Below are 23,782 nucleotides of genomic sequence, written 5' to 3'. Positions count from 1 at the left end.
AGCCAAACTGAAAGGAACAGAGAGTAGAATAATGGTTGCCAGGGACTGGGAGTTTGAGGTAATGGGGAAACATTGGTCAAATGGTACAAAATTCCCATTCTAAGATAAATAAATTCTGGGGGATCTAATGTACAGCATGGTGATGATAATTAATATGATATTTGAAAGTTGCTAAGAGAGTAGATCTTAAATGTTCTCATAACAAAAAAAGAGGTAATTATGTGATGAGATGGAGGTGTTAACCAACATTATTGTGCCAACCATTTCCCCCAACCATGGGGGAAATAAAGAAAAAAAAATAATACAACCATTGCCTTAGTGGTTCTGGTCAAGATTCTCCCCTTAAATCATGAAAGGAATTCAAGGTTAAGTGCAGGGACTACTTCATTAGCAAGAATCCAAATAACTGACAAGAACCTGGGGAAAAAGGAGCACATATGAAAAAATCAAAACAGGGTGCCTGGGTGGCTCAGTTGGTTAAGCAACTGCCTTCGGCTCAGGTGATGGTCCCAGAGTCCTGGGATCGAGTCCCACATCGGGCTCCCAGCTCCATAGGGAGTCTGCTTCTCCCTCTGACCTCCCTTCTCATGCTCTCTCTCACTCTGTCTCTCTCTCAAAATAAATTTTTTTAAAAGTTAAAAAAAAGAAAAATCAAAACATTAGTTTATACAAGGACTTCCCACCATGTTAAAACTGAAGCTCATAGGGACAGAAATCTTGTCAGTTCTTGCTGACTCTGACCTTGGTAGATTGTGTGTTGTGTAGAGGACAGGTTCCTTCATTAAGGGATTAAACACCCTGGTTCCAATGACAGAGAAGCTGAAGCCAAACCTAGGAGATGTTGAAGCACTTGCCAGCCCAGCAAGACCTCATGTCATGGAGTTAGCAACTAAATGCCTGCTGCTGTAACTCTGTCCTCCAAATATCTCTTAGGAATCTCTCATGTGGCCCACTCTAGCTAGAACCATGCAAGGAAGGGAATTCCAGGAAAGACAGTTCAGTCTAGCTGGGGTGATGCCTTACAAAGCCACTATAGTGAGCTCTCAATCAAGATTTATTGAGTGATTAAATGAGTGAATGGATGAATAGATCAATTTCATCAGGAGTAAATCTCAGGTCACAAGATCTAAAAACAACTGGAGGTCAGTCAGAGAAGAGCTATTCTTTAATAGAGAGGAGTAAGCAAAACTCATAGAGTGTTTTTCTGCATGCGAGTGAGGGCTCAGGCTCAGGGTGGCACAAAGTCCAGAGTCCTGTGTGGGGGGCAGAAGCTTAAAGTTTATACAAACTTTAGATGGATCAGTGAGGATAAACAGTCAACCTAATCATTTATGAAGAGTAAACAGGGCTGGAAAATCCCATGTGGGGAAGTGGGAAGTAGAAGGGACGGGACCAATATAGCTCAGAGAATGTTTTATCCAAGTTTAGCCTATTCTTGGTAGGGGCTATTAAGAAGGGGTTATATGTTGGTTCAGTCTAGAGGAAGAAGAGAAATTTGACCAACATTGATTAACAAGCAGTTTGCTTTGATATATCAGTGTGTGGCTCACAGCTCAGCTAATCATTTGTAAGGCAGAGATTGAGAATTTGGAGGACCGGTGTCTGGCCTTGTCATAGGTAAGCAAGCAGCGCATCAGTGAGTTTTACTAAGGCAGGTGGGAGGAAGTAAGATTCCTTGCAGTAAGCCCTTTCGGGAACACAAAGTAGATGGAGGGATTTCTTTAACTCTTGTATTTTCTAGGATAACAAGGACTTGGGTAAAACTCAACATCATAAGTCCCTTGGAGAATTGCATTTATTGAAATACAACTTGACCTCAGTCTTTTGGTCTGCCTTCAGAATTAGCTCTATAAATCTTGCTTTACTGCTTTGAAGGTACTGTGGTTTTTAAAGTTTTTATTAAAATTCTAATTAGTTAACATACAGCGTAATAATAGTTTCAGGTGTACAATACAGCGATTCCACCCTTCCATGTGACACCCAGTGCTCATCACAGCAAGTGCCTTCCTTAATCCCCATCACACCTATTTCACCCATCCTCCGAACCTTCCCTCTGGTACCTCTCAGTGTGTTTTCCATAGTTAAGACTCTGTTTCTTGGCTTCTACCTCTCTCTTTTCCCCCTTTGCTTATTTGTTTTGTTTCTTAAATTTCATATATGAGTGAAATCATATGGTATTTTTCTTTCTCTGATTGGCTTATTTCCCTTAGCATAACACTCTCTAGCTCCATCTATGTCACTGCAAATGGCAAGATGTCATTCTTTTTGATGGCTGAGTCATAGTCGTGTGTGTGTGTGTGTGTGTGTGTGTGTGTATTCACATCTTCTTTATCCACTTATCCGTCAATGGACATTTGGGCTCTTTCCAAAATTTGACTATTGTAGATAATGCTCCTATAAATCAAGAGGTACATGTATCCCTTTGAATTAGTATTTTTTTTAAATATTTGGGTAAATACCTGGTAATTCAATTGTTGGATCAAAGGGTAATTCTATTTTTCACTTCTGGAGGAAACTCCATACCATTTTCCAGAGTGGCTGCACCAGTTTAAATTCCCGCCAACAGTACAAGAGAGTTCCCCTTTCTTCACATCTTTACCAGCACCTGTTGTTTCTTGTGTTGTTGAGTTTAGTCATTCTGACAAGTGAAAGGTGGCATCTCATAGTAGGTTTGATTTGCATTTCCCTGATAGTCAGTGATACTGAGCATCTTTTCATGTACCTGTTGACCATCTGTCTGCCTTCTTCAGAAAATTGTCTATTCATGTCTTCTGCCCATTTTTAATAGGATTATTCATTTTTTGGGTGTTGAGTTTTATGAGTTTTTTGGTATATGGTTAATAAACTAACCCTTTATCAGATATACTATTTGCAATTATCTTCTCCCATTCTACAGATTGCCTTTTAGTTTTGTTGACTGTTTCCTTTGTTGTGCAGAAGACTTTTATTTTGATGAGATCCCAAAAGTTCATTTTTCTTTTGTTTCCCTTGCCCCCAGGGACATATCTAGGAAGAAGTTGCTACGGTTGATGACAAGCTATTGCCTATCTTCTTCTCTAGATTTTTTGGTTTCTAGTCTCACATTTAGATCTTTAATTCACTTTGAATTTATTTTTGTGTATGGTGTAAGAAAATGATCCAGTTTCATTCTTTTGCATGTTGCTGCCCAGTTTTCCCAACACTGTTTTTTGAAGAGACTGTCTTTTTCCCACTAGATATTCTTTGCTGTTTTGGTAAAGATTAACTGACTATAGAGTTGTGGATTCCTTTCTCGGTTTTCTATTGTCTTCTATTGAGCTATGTTACAATACCATACTGTCTGTGCCAGTACTATACTGTCTTGATCATTAAAGTTTGTAATGTAACTTGAAATAGAGAATTGTGATGCCTCCAGCTTTGCTTCTCTTTTTCAAGTTTGCTTTGGCTAGGTCTTTTGTGGTTCCATATAAATTTTAGAATTGTTTGTTCTAGTTCTGTGAAAAATATTGTTGATATTTTGATAGGGATTGCATTAAATGTATAGATTACCTTGGCTAGTAAAAACATTTTAACAATATTTGTTGTTCTAGTCCATGAGCAGGGAATGTTTTTCCATTTTTTGTGTGTGTCTCCTTCAATTTCTTTTTTTTTTTTTAGATTATATTCATTTATTTGAAAGAGGGGGCACAAGCAGGGGGAGGGGCAGAAGGAGAGGGAGGAGCAGACTCCATGTTGAGCAGGGAGCTCGAACTGGGGCTGGATTCCAGGACTCTGGGATCATGACCTGAGCCAAAGGCAGATGCTTAACTGACTGAGCCACCCTGGTGGCATTCAACTTCTTTCATCAGTGCTTTATAGTTTTCAGAGTACAGGTCGTTCACCTCTTTGGTCAGGTTTATTCCTAGGTATCTTATTGTTTTTGGTGCAATTGTAAGTGGGACTGAATCCTTAATTTCTCTTCCTACTGCTTCATTATTGGTGTATAAAAATGCAACAGATTTCTGTACATTGATTTTGTATCCTGTGACTTTCCTGAATTCATGTATCTGTCTGGCCAGAGGTTTACCAATTTTATTAATTTTTTTCTTTTTATGCTTATTAATATTAATTTATGAAGGAAATTATCAATTTTTTCCAAAGAATCCACTCCTTATTTCATTGATCTGTTCTACTGTTTTTTAGTTTCTATATCATTTATTTTTGTCCCAATCTTTATTATCTCCTTCCTTCTGCTGGCTTTAGGCTTTATTTATTATTCTTTTTCTAGCTCCTTAGATGTAAAGTTATTTTGTTTATTCAAGATTTTTTTCTTGCTTCTTGAGGTTGGCCTGTATTGCTATATTCTTCTCTCTTAGGACTGCTTTTGCTACATCCCAAAAGTTTTGGACTACTGTATTCTCATTTATATGTTTCCCACGTATTTTTAAAATTTCTTCTTTGATTTCAAAGAAATCCAAGATTGGTTGATTCATTCATTGTTTACTAGCATGTTGTTTGGCCTTCATATATTTGTGGTCTTTTTTTTTTCTTGTGGTTGACTTCTAGTTTCAAAGTGTGGTCAGAAAAGGTACCCAGTATGATTTCAATCTTTTTGTATTTTTTGCATTCTGTATTGTGACCTAATATGTGATTTATTCTGGAGAATGTTCCATGTGCACTTGGTAAGAATGTGTATTCTACTGTTTAGGTTGGAGTGTTCTAAATATATGTTAAGTCCATCAGGTCCAATATGTCATTCAAAGCCATTGTTTCCTTGTTTATTTTCTCTTTTTGATGACTTGTCTATTGATGTAAGTGGGGTGTTAAAGTCCCCTACTATTATTGTGTTATTATCAATTTGTTCATTTATGTTTGTTGTTGTTTTATATTTTGGGGTGCTCCTATGTTTAGTGCATAAATATTTATAACTTTTATATTTTCTTGTTGGATTATCCCCTTCATAATTATATAATGCCCTCCTTTGCCTCGTTTAACAACCTTTGTCTTAAAGTCTAGTTTGGAGGCAGCTGGGTGGTTCAGTCAGTTAAGCATCTGTCTTTGGCTCAGGTCCCAATCCCGGGGTCCTGGGATCAAGCCCTGGTTCAGGTTCCCTGGTTAGTGGGGAGTCTGCTTCTCCCTCTCCCTCTTTCTCTCCCCCTCCCCCGACTCTCTCTCTTTCTATCTCAAAAAATAAATAAATACTACATCTGTATCTTTGAGCCAATTGCACTACTGGGTATTTATCCCAAAGATACAGATGTAGTGAAAAGAAGGGCCATCTGTACCCCAATGTTTATAGCAGCAATGGCCATGGTCGCCAAACTGTGGAAAGAACCAAGATGCCCTTCAACGGGCGAATGGATAAGGAAGATGTAGTCCATATACACTATGGAGTACTATGCCTCCATCAGAAAGGATGAATACCCAACTTTTGTAGCAACATGGCTGGGACTGGAAGAGATGCTGAGTGAAATAAGTCAAGCAGAGAGAGTCAATTTTCATATGGTTTCACTTATTTGTGGAGCATAACAAATAGCATGGAGGACATGGGGAGTTAGAGAGGAGAAGTGAGTTGGGGTAAATTGGAAGGGGAGGTGAACCATGAGAGACTATGGACTCTGAAAAACAATCTGAGGGTTTTGAAGGGGCGGGGGGTGGGAGGTTGGGGGAACCAGGTGGTGGGTATTGGAGAGGGCACGGATTGCATAGAGCACTAGGTGTGGTGCAAAAACAATGAATACTGTTACGCTGAAAATAAATTTTAAAAATTTAAAAAATAAATAAATAAATACACAAATAAATAAAATCTATAAAGTCTAGTCTGTCTAAGTATTGCTACTCAGGCTTTCCTTTGACATCCATTTGCATGACAGATGTTTCTCCACCCTCTCATTTGCAGTCTGCTGGTGCCCTTATGTCTAAAATGGGTCTCTTGTAGCAACATATAGATGGCTCTTGATTTTTATCCATTCTGACACTGTGTGTCTCTTGACTGAAGCATTTACTTCATTTACATTCAAAGTAATTATTGATAGATATATATTTATTACCACTTTATTACTTATTTTGTTGTTGTTTCTGGAGATTTTCTCTGATACTTTCTTGTCTTTGTTACTTATGGTCTCTCCTTTGCATTTAAAGAGTCTGTTTTAATATTTCTTTCAGGGCTGGTTTAGTGGTCACAAACTCCTTTAGTTTTTGTTTGTCTGAGATACTCTTTATTTCTCTTTTCATCCTGAAAGATAGCCTTACTGGATAGACTATTCTTAGCTGCAGATTTTTCCCATTCAGTATGTTGAATCTATCAGCCACTGTCTTCTGGCTTGCCAAGTTTCTGTTGAGAAATCTCCAGGTGGTCTTATGAGTTTTCCTTGTAAGTTAAGGATGGCTTCTGTCTTGCTGCTTTTAAGATTTTTTCTTTATCACTGTATTTTGCAACTTGAATTATGTTTTGGTGTCAGCCTGCTTTTGTTGATTTTGATGGAAGTCCTCTGTGCCTCCAGGTCCTGGATATCTGTTTCCTTCCCCAGATTAGGGAAGTTTTCTGCTATTATTTCTTGAAATAAATTTTCTGCCCCCTTTTCCTCTATCTTCTTCTTCTGGGACTTCTATAATACAAGTGTTATTATGTTTGATGGAGTCATTGATTTCCCTAAGTCTATTTTTGTGTTCCATAATTATTCTTTCTCTCTGTTGTCCAGCTTCATTATTTTCCATTATTTTGTCTTCTAGATCACTGTTCATTTCTCTACTTCTTCCAGCCCGCTGTTCAATGTATCAAGCCTATTTCCAGTCTTGTTTATTGTATTCTTCTCTGATTCTTTTTTAACTCTTTTATCTCTGTAGTAAGGGTTTCCCATCAGGATGTCTTCTATTTTTTTCTCAAGTACAGCAAGTATCCTTATGGTTGTTGCCTTAAATTCTTCATCAGACATGTTACTTATGTCTGCTTTGCTTAGATCTCTGGCTGTGGCCTTATCTTGTTTTTCATTTGGGATAAATTCCTCCATCTTGACATTTTGTCTAAGTCTCTGCCTTTCTCTCTGTATTAGAAAAGCCAGTTATGTCTCTTGCTTCTGAAAGTAATGGCCTATAAAGAAGAAGTAATGTAGTGTCCAGGGCCCAATACATCAGGGAGTATCTCTGGTGTGTGCTACATTGTTCCACTGTTGTTGTTTTGGTGGTTCTATCCTTCACGCCAGTCATCTACAGAGAGTCCTTTCATCCAGAGGGTAGTGTTTGGTCCCCAGCCTGAAGGTGAATTTTAACTAGGTGTGTTCTGGTCTGTTTGTGAAAGGAGACCTAATACCTACTATACCAGAACTGAGACCCTGCAGAACTCACTGGTTAGGAGATGTGGTATGGGCAGGGGTTTGTGCTGGTCTTCTAGAGGAGGGGACTGTAATGCTCGGTCCAAGGCAAATTTGACTGAGAAGGACAGTCCTGCCAGAGTGCACGGAGGTTGACCTTGGTGTTACACCAAGATTACAGATTATGTAATCAGTGTCTGTGCTGACTTGCTTCCCATAGGTGGTTCTGTATTTAAGCCAAGTATGGGGTAGGAAAATGGTGCCAGCTGAGCCTGCTGATCTTTTTTTTTTTTTTTAATTTATTTTCAGCATAACAGTATTCATTGTTTTTGTACCACACCCAGTGCTCTATGAAATCTGTGCCCTCTCCAATACCCACCACCTGGTTCCCCCAACATCCCATCCCCCGCCCCTTCAAAACCCTCAGATTGTTTTTCAGAGTCCATAGTCTCTCATGGTTCACCTCCCTGGTGAACCATGGGGGAGTTTCCCTCAACTCCCTTCTCCTCTCCATCTCCCCTTGTCCTGCTGATCTTTAAAACTCCAAGCTGTAAGCTCCACTGGTTGCAAGAGCTCACAAAAATCAACCCCTGTCATTTTTCAAGCCAATGACTTTGGACAAACATTCTCCTTGTACATCCACATGTGTTCCCCCCCCCCATCCCCTGTTCTCTCACTCATCTTTCTCTGAGACCATGGCTCCCACCCTTACACAGCATCCTTGATCCATTTTCTCCCAAATCATATCTCCACACTTCTACCTTCCTTGGTGTGGCCTCTTCTCTCTCTCTCTGGTTGCGGAGTTTGTTCTGCCCATCTTCTGGTTGATTTCTAGGGTATTTAGGATGATTTTATATTTACCTAGTTGTGTTTGTAGGATGGGATCAGCCTAGTTATCTTCCTTTATCTGACCTGTGATGGGTTTTGTTAAGGATTTTATCTGTTACCTATTATATCAATGATTCCTGAATATGGCTGTATAAGAAAATCATCTGGACGAGTGCTGGAGAGAATGAGGACCAAATGTAACTCAAACACTGCTAAGGGAATATAAAGTAGTTCAGCCACTTTGGAAAAACAGTCTGTCAGTTTTTTAAAAGTTAAACATAGGCTTGCTATATGACCATGCAAATGTACCTTTACATGTTTACTCAAGAGGACTAAAAGCGTTTGCTCAAATGGACTGGTCAAAGCACCTAATGTATTGATTTATTTAACTGGCATAACCACTATATGGAACAGGCATGTAGTCACTGGCATTTTATATATGAGAAAACCAAGGCACAGAGAAGTTGAGTAATTTGCCCAACATCCTATAGCTTCTAGCTGGCAGACTCAGGCTTGTCATGGAGAGGAACTTAATCTCTAAGATGTTCATGCATGTTGGGGTGCCTGGGTGGCTCTGGGGGTTAAGCCTCTGCCATCAGCTCAGGGTCCTAGGATCAAGCCCCACATCAGGCTCTCTGCTCAGCAAGGAACCTGCTTCCCCCCCTCTCTCTCTGCCTGCCTCTCTGCCTACTTGTGATCTCTCTCTCTGTCAAATGAATAAATAAAATCTTTTTTTTTTAAATATGTTCATGCATGTTTAGATACTATATATGATAATCTTAGTGCATCCTTAATTATTGGTATGCTGGATGATATAAAGTTAAAATAAACATTTCATACAGATTTTTAAAGGTTAGAAAATGTCAAAAAAATAGTTTTGGAAGTATACACCTGTGCTTTGTGCCAGTCTTATTCTTCCTAGGATTTAGTGAGGAGTTCAGTGAATGGGGCACCAAGAAAACAGCAAGAATGAAGTCCTGACCATTAGCCAGAATTACCTGCTGTGTCTGTTTTGCGTCTTTGTATGTTTTCCATCACTTCTCATTCCTTGATATTTCTTGATCCTCTCTTTAGGTTTAAGGTAAGATGTTCCACTTACAAGGCCCACAAGTGCTGCAGATGCTAGAGAAATCATTGAGGAAGAGCCTCCCAGAGTCCTTAAAGGTGACAGAACATTTTTAGAGGGAACTAAAATGACTGGTAACTGCCTATAAAAGAAGTAGGAAGGAGAACAAACATTCTCTGAGCACCTACTCTGTACCTTATACCCATGTAACCCAAAGAGGAACTCGGTTTTAGGACTTGACCACATCACTAGTGAGTGACAATCATATGATTTAAATCCACTATGATCTTTGCTGTGCGATGACCCAAAACATCTCTTTGTGCCATTCCGAGAATTATATAACTGGAAGAGTTGCCAGAATTGCACAGTTGACTGAACTAACACATTAATGTTTAACTTATTTTTTCTAAACAGTTGAGTGCCTAACAGAAGTTAACCATTATGATTTTTCTTCGAAATTAAGGATGGGCCAAATTCTATTTTGTCAAACCCAAAAAGGCTATGTTTAATATGGGATGAGACAGAAATATGTTTTAAAAATAGATCAACGATCTTGTATATAAAGAGGTGGGATTTTGGGGGGGATGCAATAATATATGTTTCAAAGTACTAGAATATTACCAGGGATAAAGACTGTCATTGCATTTTAATAAAGGTATCAATTCACCATGAAGGCATTAAAAATGCTGAAGTGTATACACCTAACAACAGAGGCTCAAAGGACATAGGACAAAAATGGATAGAACTGAAAGAACAAATAGATAAAGCCACATGTGTAATTAAACATTTTTAACACTCCTCTCTGAGTAACTTATAGAATAGACAGAAAACCTATAGCCTATATAGAAGACCTGAAAAATACTATGAACCAACTTAATTGACATTTACAGAGTACATCCCTCAGCAATAGTAGAATACACATTCTTTCCAAGTTCACATGGAATGTGTACAAAGATAGACCACATTCTTAAGACTTTATAAAGAACTGAAATTGTAATAAGTATGTCCTTCAACAATATGATACTAAACTTTAAAAAACCCTGGAAGGTATCTAGAAAGACATCCAAATTTAAGAAATATACAACACATTTCTAAATAAACCATACTTTAAAGTCACAAGAAAAATCAGAAAATATTTGAATAAAGATGAAAGCAAAAGATATCAAAAGTTTGGGGATGCAGCTAAAGCAGTGATAAGCGAGAAATATATAGCATCAAGTGCTTTACTGAAAGGAAAAAAAAACAATGATCTCAAATCAGCACTTTAAGTTTCCACCTGAAAAATCAGAAAAAGAACAAATTAACCTCAAAGCAAAGAGAATTAAGGAAATTATAAAATATAAGCGCAGAAAGCAATGAATTTGAGAGGAGAAAATCAATTAAAATTAATCAAGGGGCACCTGGGTGGCTCAGTGGGTTAAAGCCTCTGCTTTCAGCTCAGGTCATGATCTCAGGGTCCTGGGATGGAGCCCTACATCAGGCTATCTGTGCAGCAGGGAGCCTGCTTCCTCCTCTCTCTCTGCCTGCCTCTCTGCCTACTTGTGATCTCTCTCTCTCTGTCAAATAAATAAATAAATAAAATCTTAAAAAAAAAGAAAATGAACCAAATCTGACTCATTGAAAAGATCAATAATGTTGATAAACTTCTGACTTAGAAATGCAGAGAGAAGACACAAATCAAATCAGGAATGAAACAGGGACACTATTCCATCACTAACCATCAGGGAGATTCAAATTAAAACCACATTGAGATACCACCTTACACCAGTTAGAATGGCCAAAATTAACAAGACAGGAAACAACATGTGTTGGAGAGGATGTGGAGAAAGGGGAACCCTCCTACACTGTTGGTGGGAATGCAAGTTGGTGCAGCCTCTTTGGAGAACAGTGTGGAGATTCCTCAAGAAATTAAAAATAGAGCTTCCCTATGACACTGCAATTGTACTACTGGGTATTTACCCCAAAGATACAGATGTAGTGAAAAGAAGGGCCATCTGTACCCCAATGTTTATAGCAGCAATGGCCACGGTCGCCAAACTCTGGAAAGAACCTAGATGCCATTCAATGGACGAATGGATAAGGAAGATATGGTCCATATACACTATGGAGTATGCCTCTGTCAGAAAGGGTGAATACCCAACTTTTGTAGCAACATGGATGGGACTGGAAGAGATTATGCCGAGTGAAATAAGTCAAGCAGAGAGAGTCAATTATCATATGGTTTCACTTATTTGTGGAGCATAACAAATATCATGGAGGACAAGGGGTATTAGAGAGGAGAAGGGAGTTGGGGGAAATTGGAAAGGGAGGTGAACCACGAGAGACTATGGACTCTGAAAAACAATCTGAGGGTTTTGAAGGGGCGGGGGGTGGGAATTTGAGGGAACCAGGTGGTGGGTATTAGAGAGGGCATGGATTGCATAGAGCACTGGTGCAAAAACAATGAATACTGTTACGCTAAAAAGAAATGTAAAAAAAAGTTATACTTAAAAAAAAGAGAAACAAACAGGGACACTAATACCAATCCCATAAACATTTTAAGGATAATAAAGACACACCATTATCAATACTGTGCCTATAGATTTCACAGCTTATGTTCTGTGAAAAGGACAAATTACCAAGTCATTAAAGAAGAAAAATATAACCTAAATCATCCTGTATGCATTGCAGAAACTGATTTTATAATTTAAAATTTTCCAACAAAGAAAATACCGTTGCTCAGATGGCTTTCATGGCAATTTCTATCACACATGTAAGGAAGAAATAATATCGATTCTTTGCAAACTCTTGCAGAATAGATCAGAGGAGTAAACACTTCCCAACTCATTTTATGAATCCAGAATTACTCTAATATGAAAACCAGAAGTGGATTTTATTTTTTTTAAGATTTTATTTATTTATTTGACAGACAGAGATCACAAGTAGGCAGAGGCAGGCAGAGAGAGAGAAAGGAGGAAGCAGGCTCTCTAAGGAGCAGAGAACCTGATGCAGGGTTCCATCCCAGGACCCTGGGATCATGACCTGAACTGAAGGCAGAGGCTTTAACACACTGAGCCACCCAGGTGCCCCTGGATTTTATTTTTAAAAAGAGAGGACTAGAAGACATGAACATATACCCAAAAATCCTCAACAAAATTCTATCAAGTCAAATCCATCAATATATCAAAAGGATAGTAATTATAACCAAGGGAAATTTATCTTGAGAATCCAAGGCAGGTTCAACATTAATATTCAGTGTATTTCATTGTATCAATAGATTAAAGAAAAAAGCCAGATGATCTTCTCCTAATAGATGTAGAAAATAAAATTGAACTGGAGTTCTTTCCTATGATGGATATTATACAGTCATTAAAAATGATTCTATAGATTGGTATTTATTGACATGGAAATATGTCTATAGTATATTGTGTGTCTGGAGGGGGTATGTGGTAAACTAATATACATTAAGTAATTTCATTGCTTAAAAATGTATGTATTTGTCAATAAATGAAATAAAATGGAAAGATATAATACTAAGTTCTACAGTGTGATAGTGGATGATTTTTAATTAATTTGTTTATCTGGATGTTTAACTCTATTGATATAATGTTCATGGTTTGACCCCCCAAACCTATTTCTATTTGGAGTAATGAAGTGGAATCTGAAGGTGATTTGAACCACATGCTTATCAGTTATCACCTTGATTTCATAGAAATAATCATTGTACTGATCAAATAAGTTACTTTACCATCCTTTCCTAATGAGCTGACTTTCTTGGGATGCTGTAGGTTTATGGGACTGTCTTCCACATGAATCAGAGAAACCCATTCAAGCTAACGGCCCTCGTGGACAAGTGGCCTGACTTTACAACAGTGGTTATCCGACCTCAGGAGGAGGTAAGGTGCCAGATGTAGAATGAGTACACTTTTGTGTTCTTATTTGCTATGTGCCTACCATGCACCTGGCAATGTGGTAGACCCAGGGGATACAGAAATGAATTGTGTGAGGGGTGTCTGGGTGGCTCAGTCATTAAGCGTCTGCCTTTGGCTCATGTCATGATCCCCAGAGTCCTGGGATCAAGACCCACATCCGGCTCCCTGCTCAACTGGAAGCCTGCTTCTTCTTCTCTCACTCCCCCTGCTTGTGTTCCCTCTCTGGCTGTGTCTCTGCCTGTCAAATAAATAAATAAATAAAATCTTAAAAAAAAAAAAAAAAGAAATGAATTGTTTGATGGTAAGTGAGTTGCTGTCCTCAAGAAGTTCAGAGAAGACAGATAAAGGAATAAATTACAACATGGAGTGAAAATGCACAAAAACATATAGAAACACACACTATATAAGATACCAGCAATACTGTGTAAGAGACAGTTAAAACCACAGATGTCGGGGTATGCACGTAGAGGATCAGAGGGCTTCTAGGCAGACATTTCAGCAAAACTGGATTTTGAAAATAAATAGGTTTTTGGCAGACTGACAAGAAGAGAGGATGCATTTTAAACAGAAAAACATAACACCTAAAAATGTGTAGAGCTAAATATGAAGAAAGTTAAGAAAATATAAAGAACAAACTGCAATGCCTGTATTTGGGAATGTATTTTCAGTGTCAACTTTTAAAGATTACTTAAACTAAGTGCTGAATATATTTCAAAGACAAATATGTTATAAGCATATTGGAAAATATAAAGTAAAAATGTATGCATACAAAATGTGTAATCATACAATGTCATTTTAATACAAATATTTTCAAATAAAATTTAAATGTATAGTCTTTTGAACTAAACAGAATACAAAAATGAAGACATTTACATTAATTATTGAACTGAAAAATAAAACTATGAGTGCATTTCTGAGTAGCACTTTCTAGCTATTCTACCCTTGTTGGGTAGTTGTTTCCTGACTCTTTCCTCCAACTTCAAATAACCTGAACTCTGATTTGTTAACTTTGAGAAGAACTTCTTGAACAAATTTTGTTTCAATTTTTGGGGGAATGCAAATTATTTTTTAAAAAATAATAGTGCATTATGGTTTACATTTTAAAGACATCATGTGCCAAATAAAGTATATCCAAAATATATGAAGAACTATATATGAATATATGAAGAACTTATACAACTCAACACCAAAAAAACAAATAACCCAATTAAAAAATGGGCAGAGGACCTAAATAGACATTTATCCAAAGAAGACATACAGATGCCAACACATTTAAAAGATCCTCAATATCACTAATCATCAGGGAAATGCAAAATAAAACCACAATGAGATATCACTTTATACCTATCAGAATGACTCAAATGAAAAAACACAAGAAGTAAGTGTTGGTGAGGATGTGGAATAAAAGGAACACTCATATACTGTTGGGAATGTATATTAGTACAGTCTCTATGGAAAACAGTATGGAGGTTCCTTAAAAAACTTAAAAATTAAATTACTATATATCCAGTAATTCCACTATTGCATATTTACCCAATATATATGTACATATATATAGGGTATTTAACCAAAGTAGGTAAAAATACTAATTTGAAAAGATACATGTGTCCCTATGTTTATTGCAAGATTATTACAATAACCCAGATACGGAAGCAATCCAAGTGTCTATCAATATACAAATAAAGAAAATGATTTTATAATATAAAGATAACTTTACATATAAACATAATATTATATATAATATATATTATATATATAATAAAAATTACTAAGCCATTAAAAAAGAATGAAATCTTATCATTTACAACAATGTAGATGTACTTAAGAGTGTATAAGTCAGTCAGAGAAAGACAAATACCATATGATTTCACTCATACGTGGAATTTAAGAAACAAAACAAATGAATAAACAAAGAAAAAAGATACAAACAAAAAAACAGACTCTTAAATACAGAAAAAAAACTGGTGGTTGCCAGAGGGAGGGGTGTAGGAGGATGGGTGAAGTAGGGGAAGGGGATTAAGAGTACATTTATTGTGATGAGCACTGAGTCGTGTACTAAAAAATTTGTTGAATCATTATATTTATAAAAAATATATTTTATATTTCTTATAAATATATGAAACTAATATAACACTGCATATTTATTATACTTAAATAAAAATTTAAAATTTTTTAAAAAGGAAAAATAAAGACATCATATGTCTTTATTCATGTAGCTATGTCATATATAAGTGAAAATTCTAATATAAGGTTACCTGTATCAATTTCAACATTGTTATGTTTACAATCCATTGGTTCTGAGACTGGGTTTTTTTTTTTCTGAGACTCTTAAATAGAATAAAATTTACTCTTTCAAAGGAAACTTGCCTTTGACAGTAATACTTTCTTTCTCCTGAAGATTACAGAATCATAGAAGAATGCTTTCTAAACCAGTGCACATTTGGTTGATTTGAAATTGTAACACACCATATAAATACCTAGTTCAGCAAGTTTTTCTTAACCAAAAATTGAGTCATTAAATCCCTTACTTGCTCTCATGATGTAAATGATTCAGGAATAATGCTAGTACATCAAGAATAATACCAAATATTTATAAGTTTATAAAATAGCACAGTATAATGACAGACTAAGGCAAAGTATTCCAATCACTGGGTATAATCAATGTAATTTATTTTACATTAACTAACCAAACAGGAAATGACAGATGATTTTGATTACTACACCAACACCTACCAAATCTATTCTAAGAATCCCCCAAACTGTCAAGAATTCCTTGGCGCATCGGGTGTCATCAACTGGAAACAACATTTGCAGATCCAAAGTAAGTTTGGGATCTGGGATGTGTGCTGGCTTCTATGACTCTTCCTGGCTACTCCTACAGGGTCACTTTTCATCCTGAGAACATTCCCCTACAGCCTTTGTAGGTAGGAAGCTCTACCAAACCCGACTCAGCTTGATGTTCATTCTTTGCATCAGCTGCTCCCACCTCTTCAGTGGAACAGAATTCAAACATTGCGAACTGTGGACTTGACACAAGGGACTGTGAGTAATGGAATTTCTTGTTAGCTAAGGATTCATGATATATTTTTCAGACATATTCAGGGTCCCTTAGGGGGATTAGGTGTGAGAGCAGAGCTCCCTCCCTCTCTGGTCTTCCATTCCTAGAATAAGAATGACAGTTGCTTGTGCCAGAGAACACCTCCAGGTCACAAGTACAACTACCATGACTGCGAGCACACCCTCCAGGGTCAGATTCTCTAGGGTGGCATCCTTGCTCTGCCTGATACCTGCTTTGTGATTTGAGCAAGTGGTGTATCTATTATTCGGTTTTTGTATGTGTAAAAAAAGAGGGCAGTAAAAGTACTTAAAACAGGTTCAAGGGAAGAATTAAACGTAGTATTAGACCAATAACTGGGCATGAAGTAGGCACACACTCAAGGTTAGCTACTACTTTTAAAATACCATTTCTCATTGATTGTGCAGTGATATAGTCAGGATTTCTAGTATTATCTGCTTGCAGAAGAGAGTGACTTGGACATGGTCACATGGTTAATGATGACCCCAGAAGCAACACTGCCTGACTTTAAGATCTGCATATTTCCACAGGAAGCTTCTGTAGCATCTACACGGCCATTTACTTCTCACTTCACCTTACCCCTCTCTAGGTTCACAGTCCAGCCTGAACGAAGTGATACAAAATCTTGCAGCTGTTAAACTGGTCAAGGTCGAGCAACAACAAGGGATTATGTATATGTTGCCCGAGAGAGCAAGTAAACTGCTCCCTTCCTTGCTGGAGGCAAAGAACTTACCTCTTAAATCTGGCAGACACAAAGTCATGTGAGTTTTGGAAAAAGATACTCTGGGATACGCTCATCTTTCTGCATGGAAGAGGCCTCCCAACATCTTCCCCTATCTTCGCTATTGCCTCCCTACAATCCATTTACAGCGTGATCCTTTTGGACATGGATTGTGTCAATTCATCCACTTAAAAGCCATCAGTGTTCCTCAGCTCACATGCCCATTACAGACATTCGGGGTCCTAGCAGACCTGCTATCCACCACCTCTTGGACTTCATCATGTCCCTCTTGCTTACTTGCACCAGCAGCTTTGGCCTTTTTTCTCCGACTTGATTTCATACATTCACATAATGCCTTTGGACCGTTGCATTTATTATTTGCCTAAAATCTCCTTCCCTCTGATTTTGCACATCTGTTTCTTTCTTGCCACTCATTATCTCCAATGTCATTTCCTTCAAGAGTTCTCCTCAGAGCAACCCAAAACCACCCTTTCCCATAATTCTTCATCACGAAATACAGTTTTTATTTTCCTCAGTGCACTTATCACTATCCAAAACCAGCTTATTTGTGAATTTATTGACGTCTCTGTTGTTGGATTCCTCCCTTGCAACGATTCAAACTCCACAAGAGCAGAGGACACTCTTCATGGTGGTCACCAGTAAGTTTTCAGGAGCCACAACAAAGCGTCAAATAGATGCTTCATAAATATGCAATGAATTTACATCCCAGAGCAAAACACGTTATATATTGCCCTCCACTTATGCCTGAATAGAATTAAAACCGATATAGGGATTTTATCTTGAGATATCCAATCCTATAGCCCTCTCTGTGTTAATACACTTGGAAAAGATTTATTCACAGTGTATTGCAACTTACATCTGAAAGTCACCTCCAAATCTATACTTTCATTTGATTTCTTGTTCATCCCATGAGACAGACAAGGGAGGAGACATTATCCCCATTTTCCTGATGGAAAACAGGTCCAGTTGATAAAACAGCTTGTCAGAGTCATGTGGATGGTTAAGGACATAACTGGGGCTCATGTTTACATCTCTTGCTTCCACACTCTGGGCTCTTTACAGGAGAGAGAGAAACCTTCTCCACCCCTGTAGCAGTCTTCAGACTTCAGTGTTCTGTCAAGTGGGGGCTGTCCACACTCCACATCACTGCCCTTCCCTGGGCTTCAGCTCTCCCACAGTGGTCAAGGAGCCTCTGACACCAACAGACAAAGATTCCAGGATTACAAGATTCCAAGCCCTGGCTTTATATCTTGCTAGCGTATGCTTTGAGGCACTTGCTTATTTTCTGCTTACCTACTGTTATGTGTAGAACAGGGATGTTATCAATTCTCCCATCTTAAGCGGAGAGTCACAGTAATATTGACAAAAATAATGTTGATTTTTGTGTAATTATTTTTTGTGTGGCATGGGTCCTAGGTACTAATCATGGGATAGCTCTTATATTATTTACAGAGCTGCTATTAATAGCACCACTCTGTTAATATCTCCATTTTATAACAAGATGATTAACTCAGGCAATCTGGCTGCAGAGTCTATGCCTTTACTCCACTCCACTCTGCATTGCCTGAAGACAATTTGGGGGAAAACAAACATAATACTCCACAGTATATGTGATATTTTGGGGTATTCTTTTTCCTTGTTCTCAATAGCAACCAAGAGATGTTTCAGCTCTCCTCCCTGGACGTTACCCATGCTCCGTTGGTGAATAAATTCTGGCATTTTGGGGGCAATGAGAGGAGCCAGATGTTCATTGAGCGCTGCATCCGGACCTTCCCCACCTTCTGCCTGCTGGGGCCTGAGGGGACCCCGGTGTCCTGGAGCCTGATGGACCAGACAGGCGAGATACGGATGGGGGGTACTGTGCCTGAGTACCGGGGCAAGGGTCTCATCTCCTATCTCATGGATGTTCACATCCATGCTCTGGACAAACTTGACTACCCTAGCTATTACCATACAGCTTTAACCAACAAAATCATTCAGAAAATGAGTCACAGTCTGAATCATATCACCCTGCCTTGTAACTGGAACCAGTGGCACTGTGTGCCACTGTGAAGCAATCCTGAGCACAAGACCGAGTTGGGTGGGCTGATGTGGCAGGAGAAGTGGTTGGGCGGACAGGGAGAAAGAACAAACTGTAATCAGTAGTAAAGTGATATGTGTTGTCTGGGCTCTGAGAAGCAGTACAAATGGTCAACAGAACCACCACAGTCCCTGTTCTCAAACCAGGTCAACAGAACCACCACAGTCCCTGTTCTCAAACCATTCATGTAGTACTCCCCTTTGGGTCTGGAAGATCTGGCATGGCCAGACCTTCCTGCGGCAGACTCCGGTCTTGTTCAGTTTCCTACACTTCTGGATCTCAGTGATACTCTTTTCCGCTACATTCTGCCCTCCTGCTTCTCCTGGATCGCCTATCTTACAAGCGAGGTATTGCTAATAAGCATATCCTGCCACTTTTGCCAAGATGTGACATTATCTCAAGGGTAGTATAATTTTCCTCTCTCTTGCCTTTACCCTCCCGCTCCCTGCCCTACCCTCAACTAGCTTCACTGAGGTATAATTCACAATTAACACTGTAATGTAAAGTGTAAAAAGTGGTGATCACACACACACACACACACACACACACACACACGTTGTGAAAGACCTCCCATAACCAAGTTGATTAAAATTACCTGACCATATATACATGGGTTTATTTCTGGGATCTCTATTCTGTTCCAGTAATTTATGTGTCTGCTTCTATGCTGATATCAAACTCTTTCGATTATTATAGTTTTGTAACATAGTTAAAAGTCATGAAGTATAACGTCTCCTGCCTTGTTTTTCTTTCCCAACAACTTTTTGGTATTTGGAGTCTCTTATGGTTCCATACAAATTTTAAGATTATTTTTTCTATTTCTATCAGAATTTTGGTAAGGATTGCCCTAATAAGGACTGCTTTTGGTGGAATGGACATCTGCACAATAATAATTTTTCAGTCCATGAACACAGAATCTTTTTCCATTTATGTGCATCTTCTTACACTTCTTTCATTAATGTTTTATAGTTTTCAGTGTACAGATCTTTGACCTTCTTGATTAAAACTATTCCTAAGCATTTTTTTCTTTTTGTTACTATTATAATTGGTACTTTCTTAATTTCTCTTCTTCACAATTGTTAGAGTCTAGAAATACAACTCATTTTTGTATCCTGACTTTGTATTCTGCAACTCTACTGATTTGCTTCTTAGTTTTAGTAGGTTTTTGTGGGGGGAATGGAATCTTTAAGGTTTTCTATACATATGATAATGTTATCGGTAGATACAATTTCACTTCCTCCTTTCTTACCTGGATGACTTTTATCTCTTTTCCCAACCTGCAGTGCTATATTGAAGATAAGTGGCAAGAGTAGACATCTCTGTCTTTTTTCTAATATTAGAGGAATAGTTTTCAGCTTTTCATCATTGAGTATGATGTTAGCTGTGGGCTAATATACAGGGATAAAATCCACTTGCTACTGGTGTATGATCCTCCTAATATGTTGCTGAATGTGGCGTCCTTGAGGAATTTTGCATCTTCTTGTTGTATCCTTGTCTAACTTTGGTATCAGGATAATGCTGACCGTATAAAATGAGTTTGGAGGTGTATCCTCCTCTTTAATTTTTTGAAAGATTTGAGAAAGGTTTGCATTAATTCTTTGAATGGTTGATGGAATTCACCAATGAAGTCCTCTGGTCCTGAGCTTTTATTTGTTGCGATTCGGCTTTCTTACTAGTATTTGGTTTGATCAAATTTTATAGTTCTTTATGATTTAGTTTTTACAGGTTGCATGTTTCTAAGAATTCAACAGTTTCTTCTAGATTATCCAATTTGTTAGTTAATAACTGTTCATGGTGGTCTCATGATTTTTTTCATTTTTGTGTCATTATTGTAATCTCCCTTCTTTTATGTCTGGTCTTATTCATTTGAGTCTTTTCTCTTTTTTTCTTAGTAGGTCTAACTAAAGGTTAATCAATTTTGTTTATCTTTTTTAAAAAGACCCTTAGTCTCATTTATCTTTTCCATTATTTTTCTAGTCTCATTTTACCTATTTATGCTCTGGTAGTTACTTTCTTCTTTTTACTAATTTTATGCTTATTTCTTCTTTTTTTAGTTTTTTGAGGTGTGAGATGAGATTGAGATCTTTCTCTTGAGATAAGGATTTATCAACATAAACTTTTCTCTTTGACTTGTTTTTGCTGCATGGTATGTTTTGGTATATAGTATTTCCTTTTTCAATTGCCTGAAAAAATTTTTAATTAGAAAGAATTTTTGACTCACTGTTGTTTAGGAACATATCGTTTAATCTCCACATATTTGTGTATTTTCCAGTTTTTGTCTTTGATGTTGATCTCTAGTTGTATGCCATTGTGGTCAGAAAAGATTCTGGGTATGATTCCAATCTTTTAAAATTTGTGAAGACTTGCTTTGCGATCTAACATATAACCTATCCTGGAGAATGTTCCATGTGCAATTAAGAAAAATGTGTATTCAGGACGCCTGGGTGGCTCAGTTGGTTAGGTGGCTGCCTTCGGCTCAGGTCATGATCCCAGCGTCCTGGGATCGAGTCCCACATCAGGCTCCTTGCTCGGCAGGGAGCCTGCTTCTCCCTCTGCCTCTAGCCTGCCACTCTGTCTGCCTGTACTTGCGCTCTGTATCTCTCTCTCTCTAACAAATGAAGAAAAATGTGTATTCAGCTGCTGTATGATGGAATATGTGTATGTATCTGTTAGGTCCATTTGGTCTAATATGTAGCTCCAATCCAATATTTTTTTACTGATTGTCTCCCTGGATGATCTAGTCATTCTTGAAAGTGGAATATTGAAGGCCCTTACTCTTATTTTTACTGTTTTCTATTTCTCCCTTCAGATCTGTCAATATCTGCTTTATATATTCAGGCATTCCATTGTTTGGTACATATGCATTTTTTAAGTGTTATATTCTTTGAATAAACTGACCTTCTTATCATTACATAATGGCCTTCTTTATTACCATACTTTCACCTTGAAGTCTATTTGGCCTGATATAAGTATAGATAGTCCTACTCTCTTCTGGTTTCCATTTGTACTGAATATATTCCAACTTGAAGAAATTCCTTTTAACATTTGTTGTAAGCCTGATCTAGTGGAAATGAACTCCTTCAGGTTTGTTTATCTGCTAAAATCTATCTCCCCTCCAGTTCTGAAGGAAAATTTCACAGATAAAGCATTTCTTGGCTGGTAGTTATTTTTCTCTAGCACTTTGAATATATCATTCCACTCCCTTCAAGCATGAAAGGTTTCTGCTGAAAAAATATGCTTATAGTCTTAAGAGAGTTTTTTGTTTGTAAAAACTCACTTTTCTTTTGTTGTGTTTTATTCTTTGTCTTTACTTTCTAACAATTAAATTATAATGTGTGTTGGTGTGGGTCTCTTTGGATTAATTTTTTGTTGTTGTTGTTTCTCTTTGAGTTTCCTGGATTTTAGTGTCTGTTTCTCTCCCCACATTTGGGAAGTTTTTAATCACTATTTTTCTGAACACATTTCTGCACGATTCTCTCTTTCTCCTTCTAGGACACCTATAATAGGTATATTTGTCCACTTGATTGTGTTCCATAAATTAGCTAAGCTATTTCACTCTTTTTAATTATTTTTTTTAATTTTTGCTCTTCTGATTAGATAATTTCCACTGATCTAGCTTTGAGTTTGTTGATCCTTTTCTCCATCTGATCTTATCTGCTGTTGAACCACTCTATTGAATTTTTCAGTTTGGTTATTGGGATTTGTTTGGTACTTTTAAAATATAGTCTGTCTTTTTGTTGAAATGCTCACTGTACACATGCATTGCCCTCCTGACCTTGGTGAGCATCTTTGCAACCATTATTTGGAAGTCCCTGTCAGGTAAATTACTTATCTATGTTTCATTAAGATTGGTTTCTGGAGATTTATCTTGTTCTTTTGTTGTTGTTTGTTTGTTTGGGACATATTCCTCTGTTCTTTATTTTCCTTGACTTTCTATATTGGTTTTTGCATATTAGATAAAACAGTCCCATCTCCCAGTCTTGACAGACTTGCCTTATGTAGGAAATAATCTTTGTTAATAACCTTGACCTGAGGGGCACCTGGGTGGCTCAGTGGGTTGAAGCCTCTGCCTTCGGCTCGGGTCATGATCCCAGGGTCGTGGGATCGAGCCCCACATTGGGCTCTCTGCTCTGTGGGGAAGCTTCTTCCTCCTCTCTCTCTGCCTGCCTCTCTGATTACTTGTGATCTCCGTCTGTCAAATAAATAAATAAAATCTTAAAAAAAATAACCTTGACCTGAGGCTTTATTTCCCTCAAGCCTCGGTGTTTGCCTAAACCACTGTCTTTGTTTTTTGTGGTCAGGAGATCAGGGTCTGTCAAGATCTATTGGTGTCCCAACAGCGTGGGAATTGCCCACATGCCTCTTTAGGCTCCCAGAGAGCTATTATTTGCCAGCCCCTTTAGCTTTCAATGCAAGCTAATTAGAAGCCCAACCTCCAGGCAGCACCCAGGAAAGTCAAGATATTAAATATACAATCTAGCCCATCGGGGGGAAACTGGGAACTGGGTGTTTTTGTCTACTTACTCTGTGCTAAGGCAGAAGGGATACCCTCTGGGAATGTTTTTGTACCTATTTAGAGCTACCTCTCTATTTTGTGGGTTGGAACACACAATGAATACTGAACCTCATCACCTCCTAAAGCTAGGTAATTTAGAAGTCAGTCCATCAAAGGCAACCTTAGAAGATGAGGTGCTTAAAAAAAAGGGAGTAGAGAAAAGATGATGAAGTACTAGATTTATAGACAAACTCCTTTCAGGAAGAAGCTGGAGACTGTTTTATTACTGCGGTTAGCTGAGGAGAGAAAGCTGATG

General features: G+C 37.9%; 1 protein-coding gene across 3 annotated transcripts; it reads left to right on the top strand.

Moving 5' to 3' along the window:
* Positions 1–1,371: 1,371 nt before the first annotated feature.
* LOC122912952 (glycine N-phenylacetyltransferase-like) lies at positions 1,372–21,433 on the top strand. 3 transcript variants are annotated; one of them, XM_044259375.1, is made up of 7 exons: positions 1,372–1,617; positions 9,171–9,260; positions 12,930–13,037; positions 15,768–15,894; positions 16,739–16,910; positions 17,407–17,529; positions 18,541–21,433. In XM_044259375.1, the coding sequence occupies exons 2-7, from the start codon at positions 9,183–9,185 to the stop codon at positions 18,941–18,943; spliced, it is 1,011 nt and encodes a 336-aa protein (XP_044115310.1). In that variant the 5' UTR covers positions 1,372–1,617; positions 9,171–9,182; the 3' UTR covers positions 18,944–21,433. The 3 variants fall into 3 exon arrangements, with proteins under 3 accessions (XP_044115310.1, XP_044115309.1, XP_044115308.1); XM_044259374.1 differs by lacking the exon at positions 17,407–17,529 and adding an exon at positions 1,742–1,875 and having other exon boundaries at positions 1,375–1,617; XM_044259373.1 differs by lacking the exon at positions 17,407–17,529 and having other exon boundaries at positions 1,379–1,617.
* The last annotated feature ends 2,349 nt before the right edge of the window (positions 21,434–23,782 follow it).

The sequence above is a fragment of the Neovison vison genome, chromosome 7 (assembly GCF_020171115.1).
Source record: "Neovison vison isolate M4711 chromosome 7, ASM_NN_V1, whole genome shotgun sequence".
Taxonomy (NCBI): Eukaryota; Metazoa; Chordata; class Mammalia; order Carnivora; family Mustelidae; genus Neogale; species Neogale vison.
The sequence above is the reverse complement of the archived record's forward strand: the minus strand, read 5'-3'. Positions and strand labels throughout refer to the sequence as shown.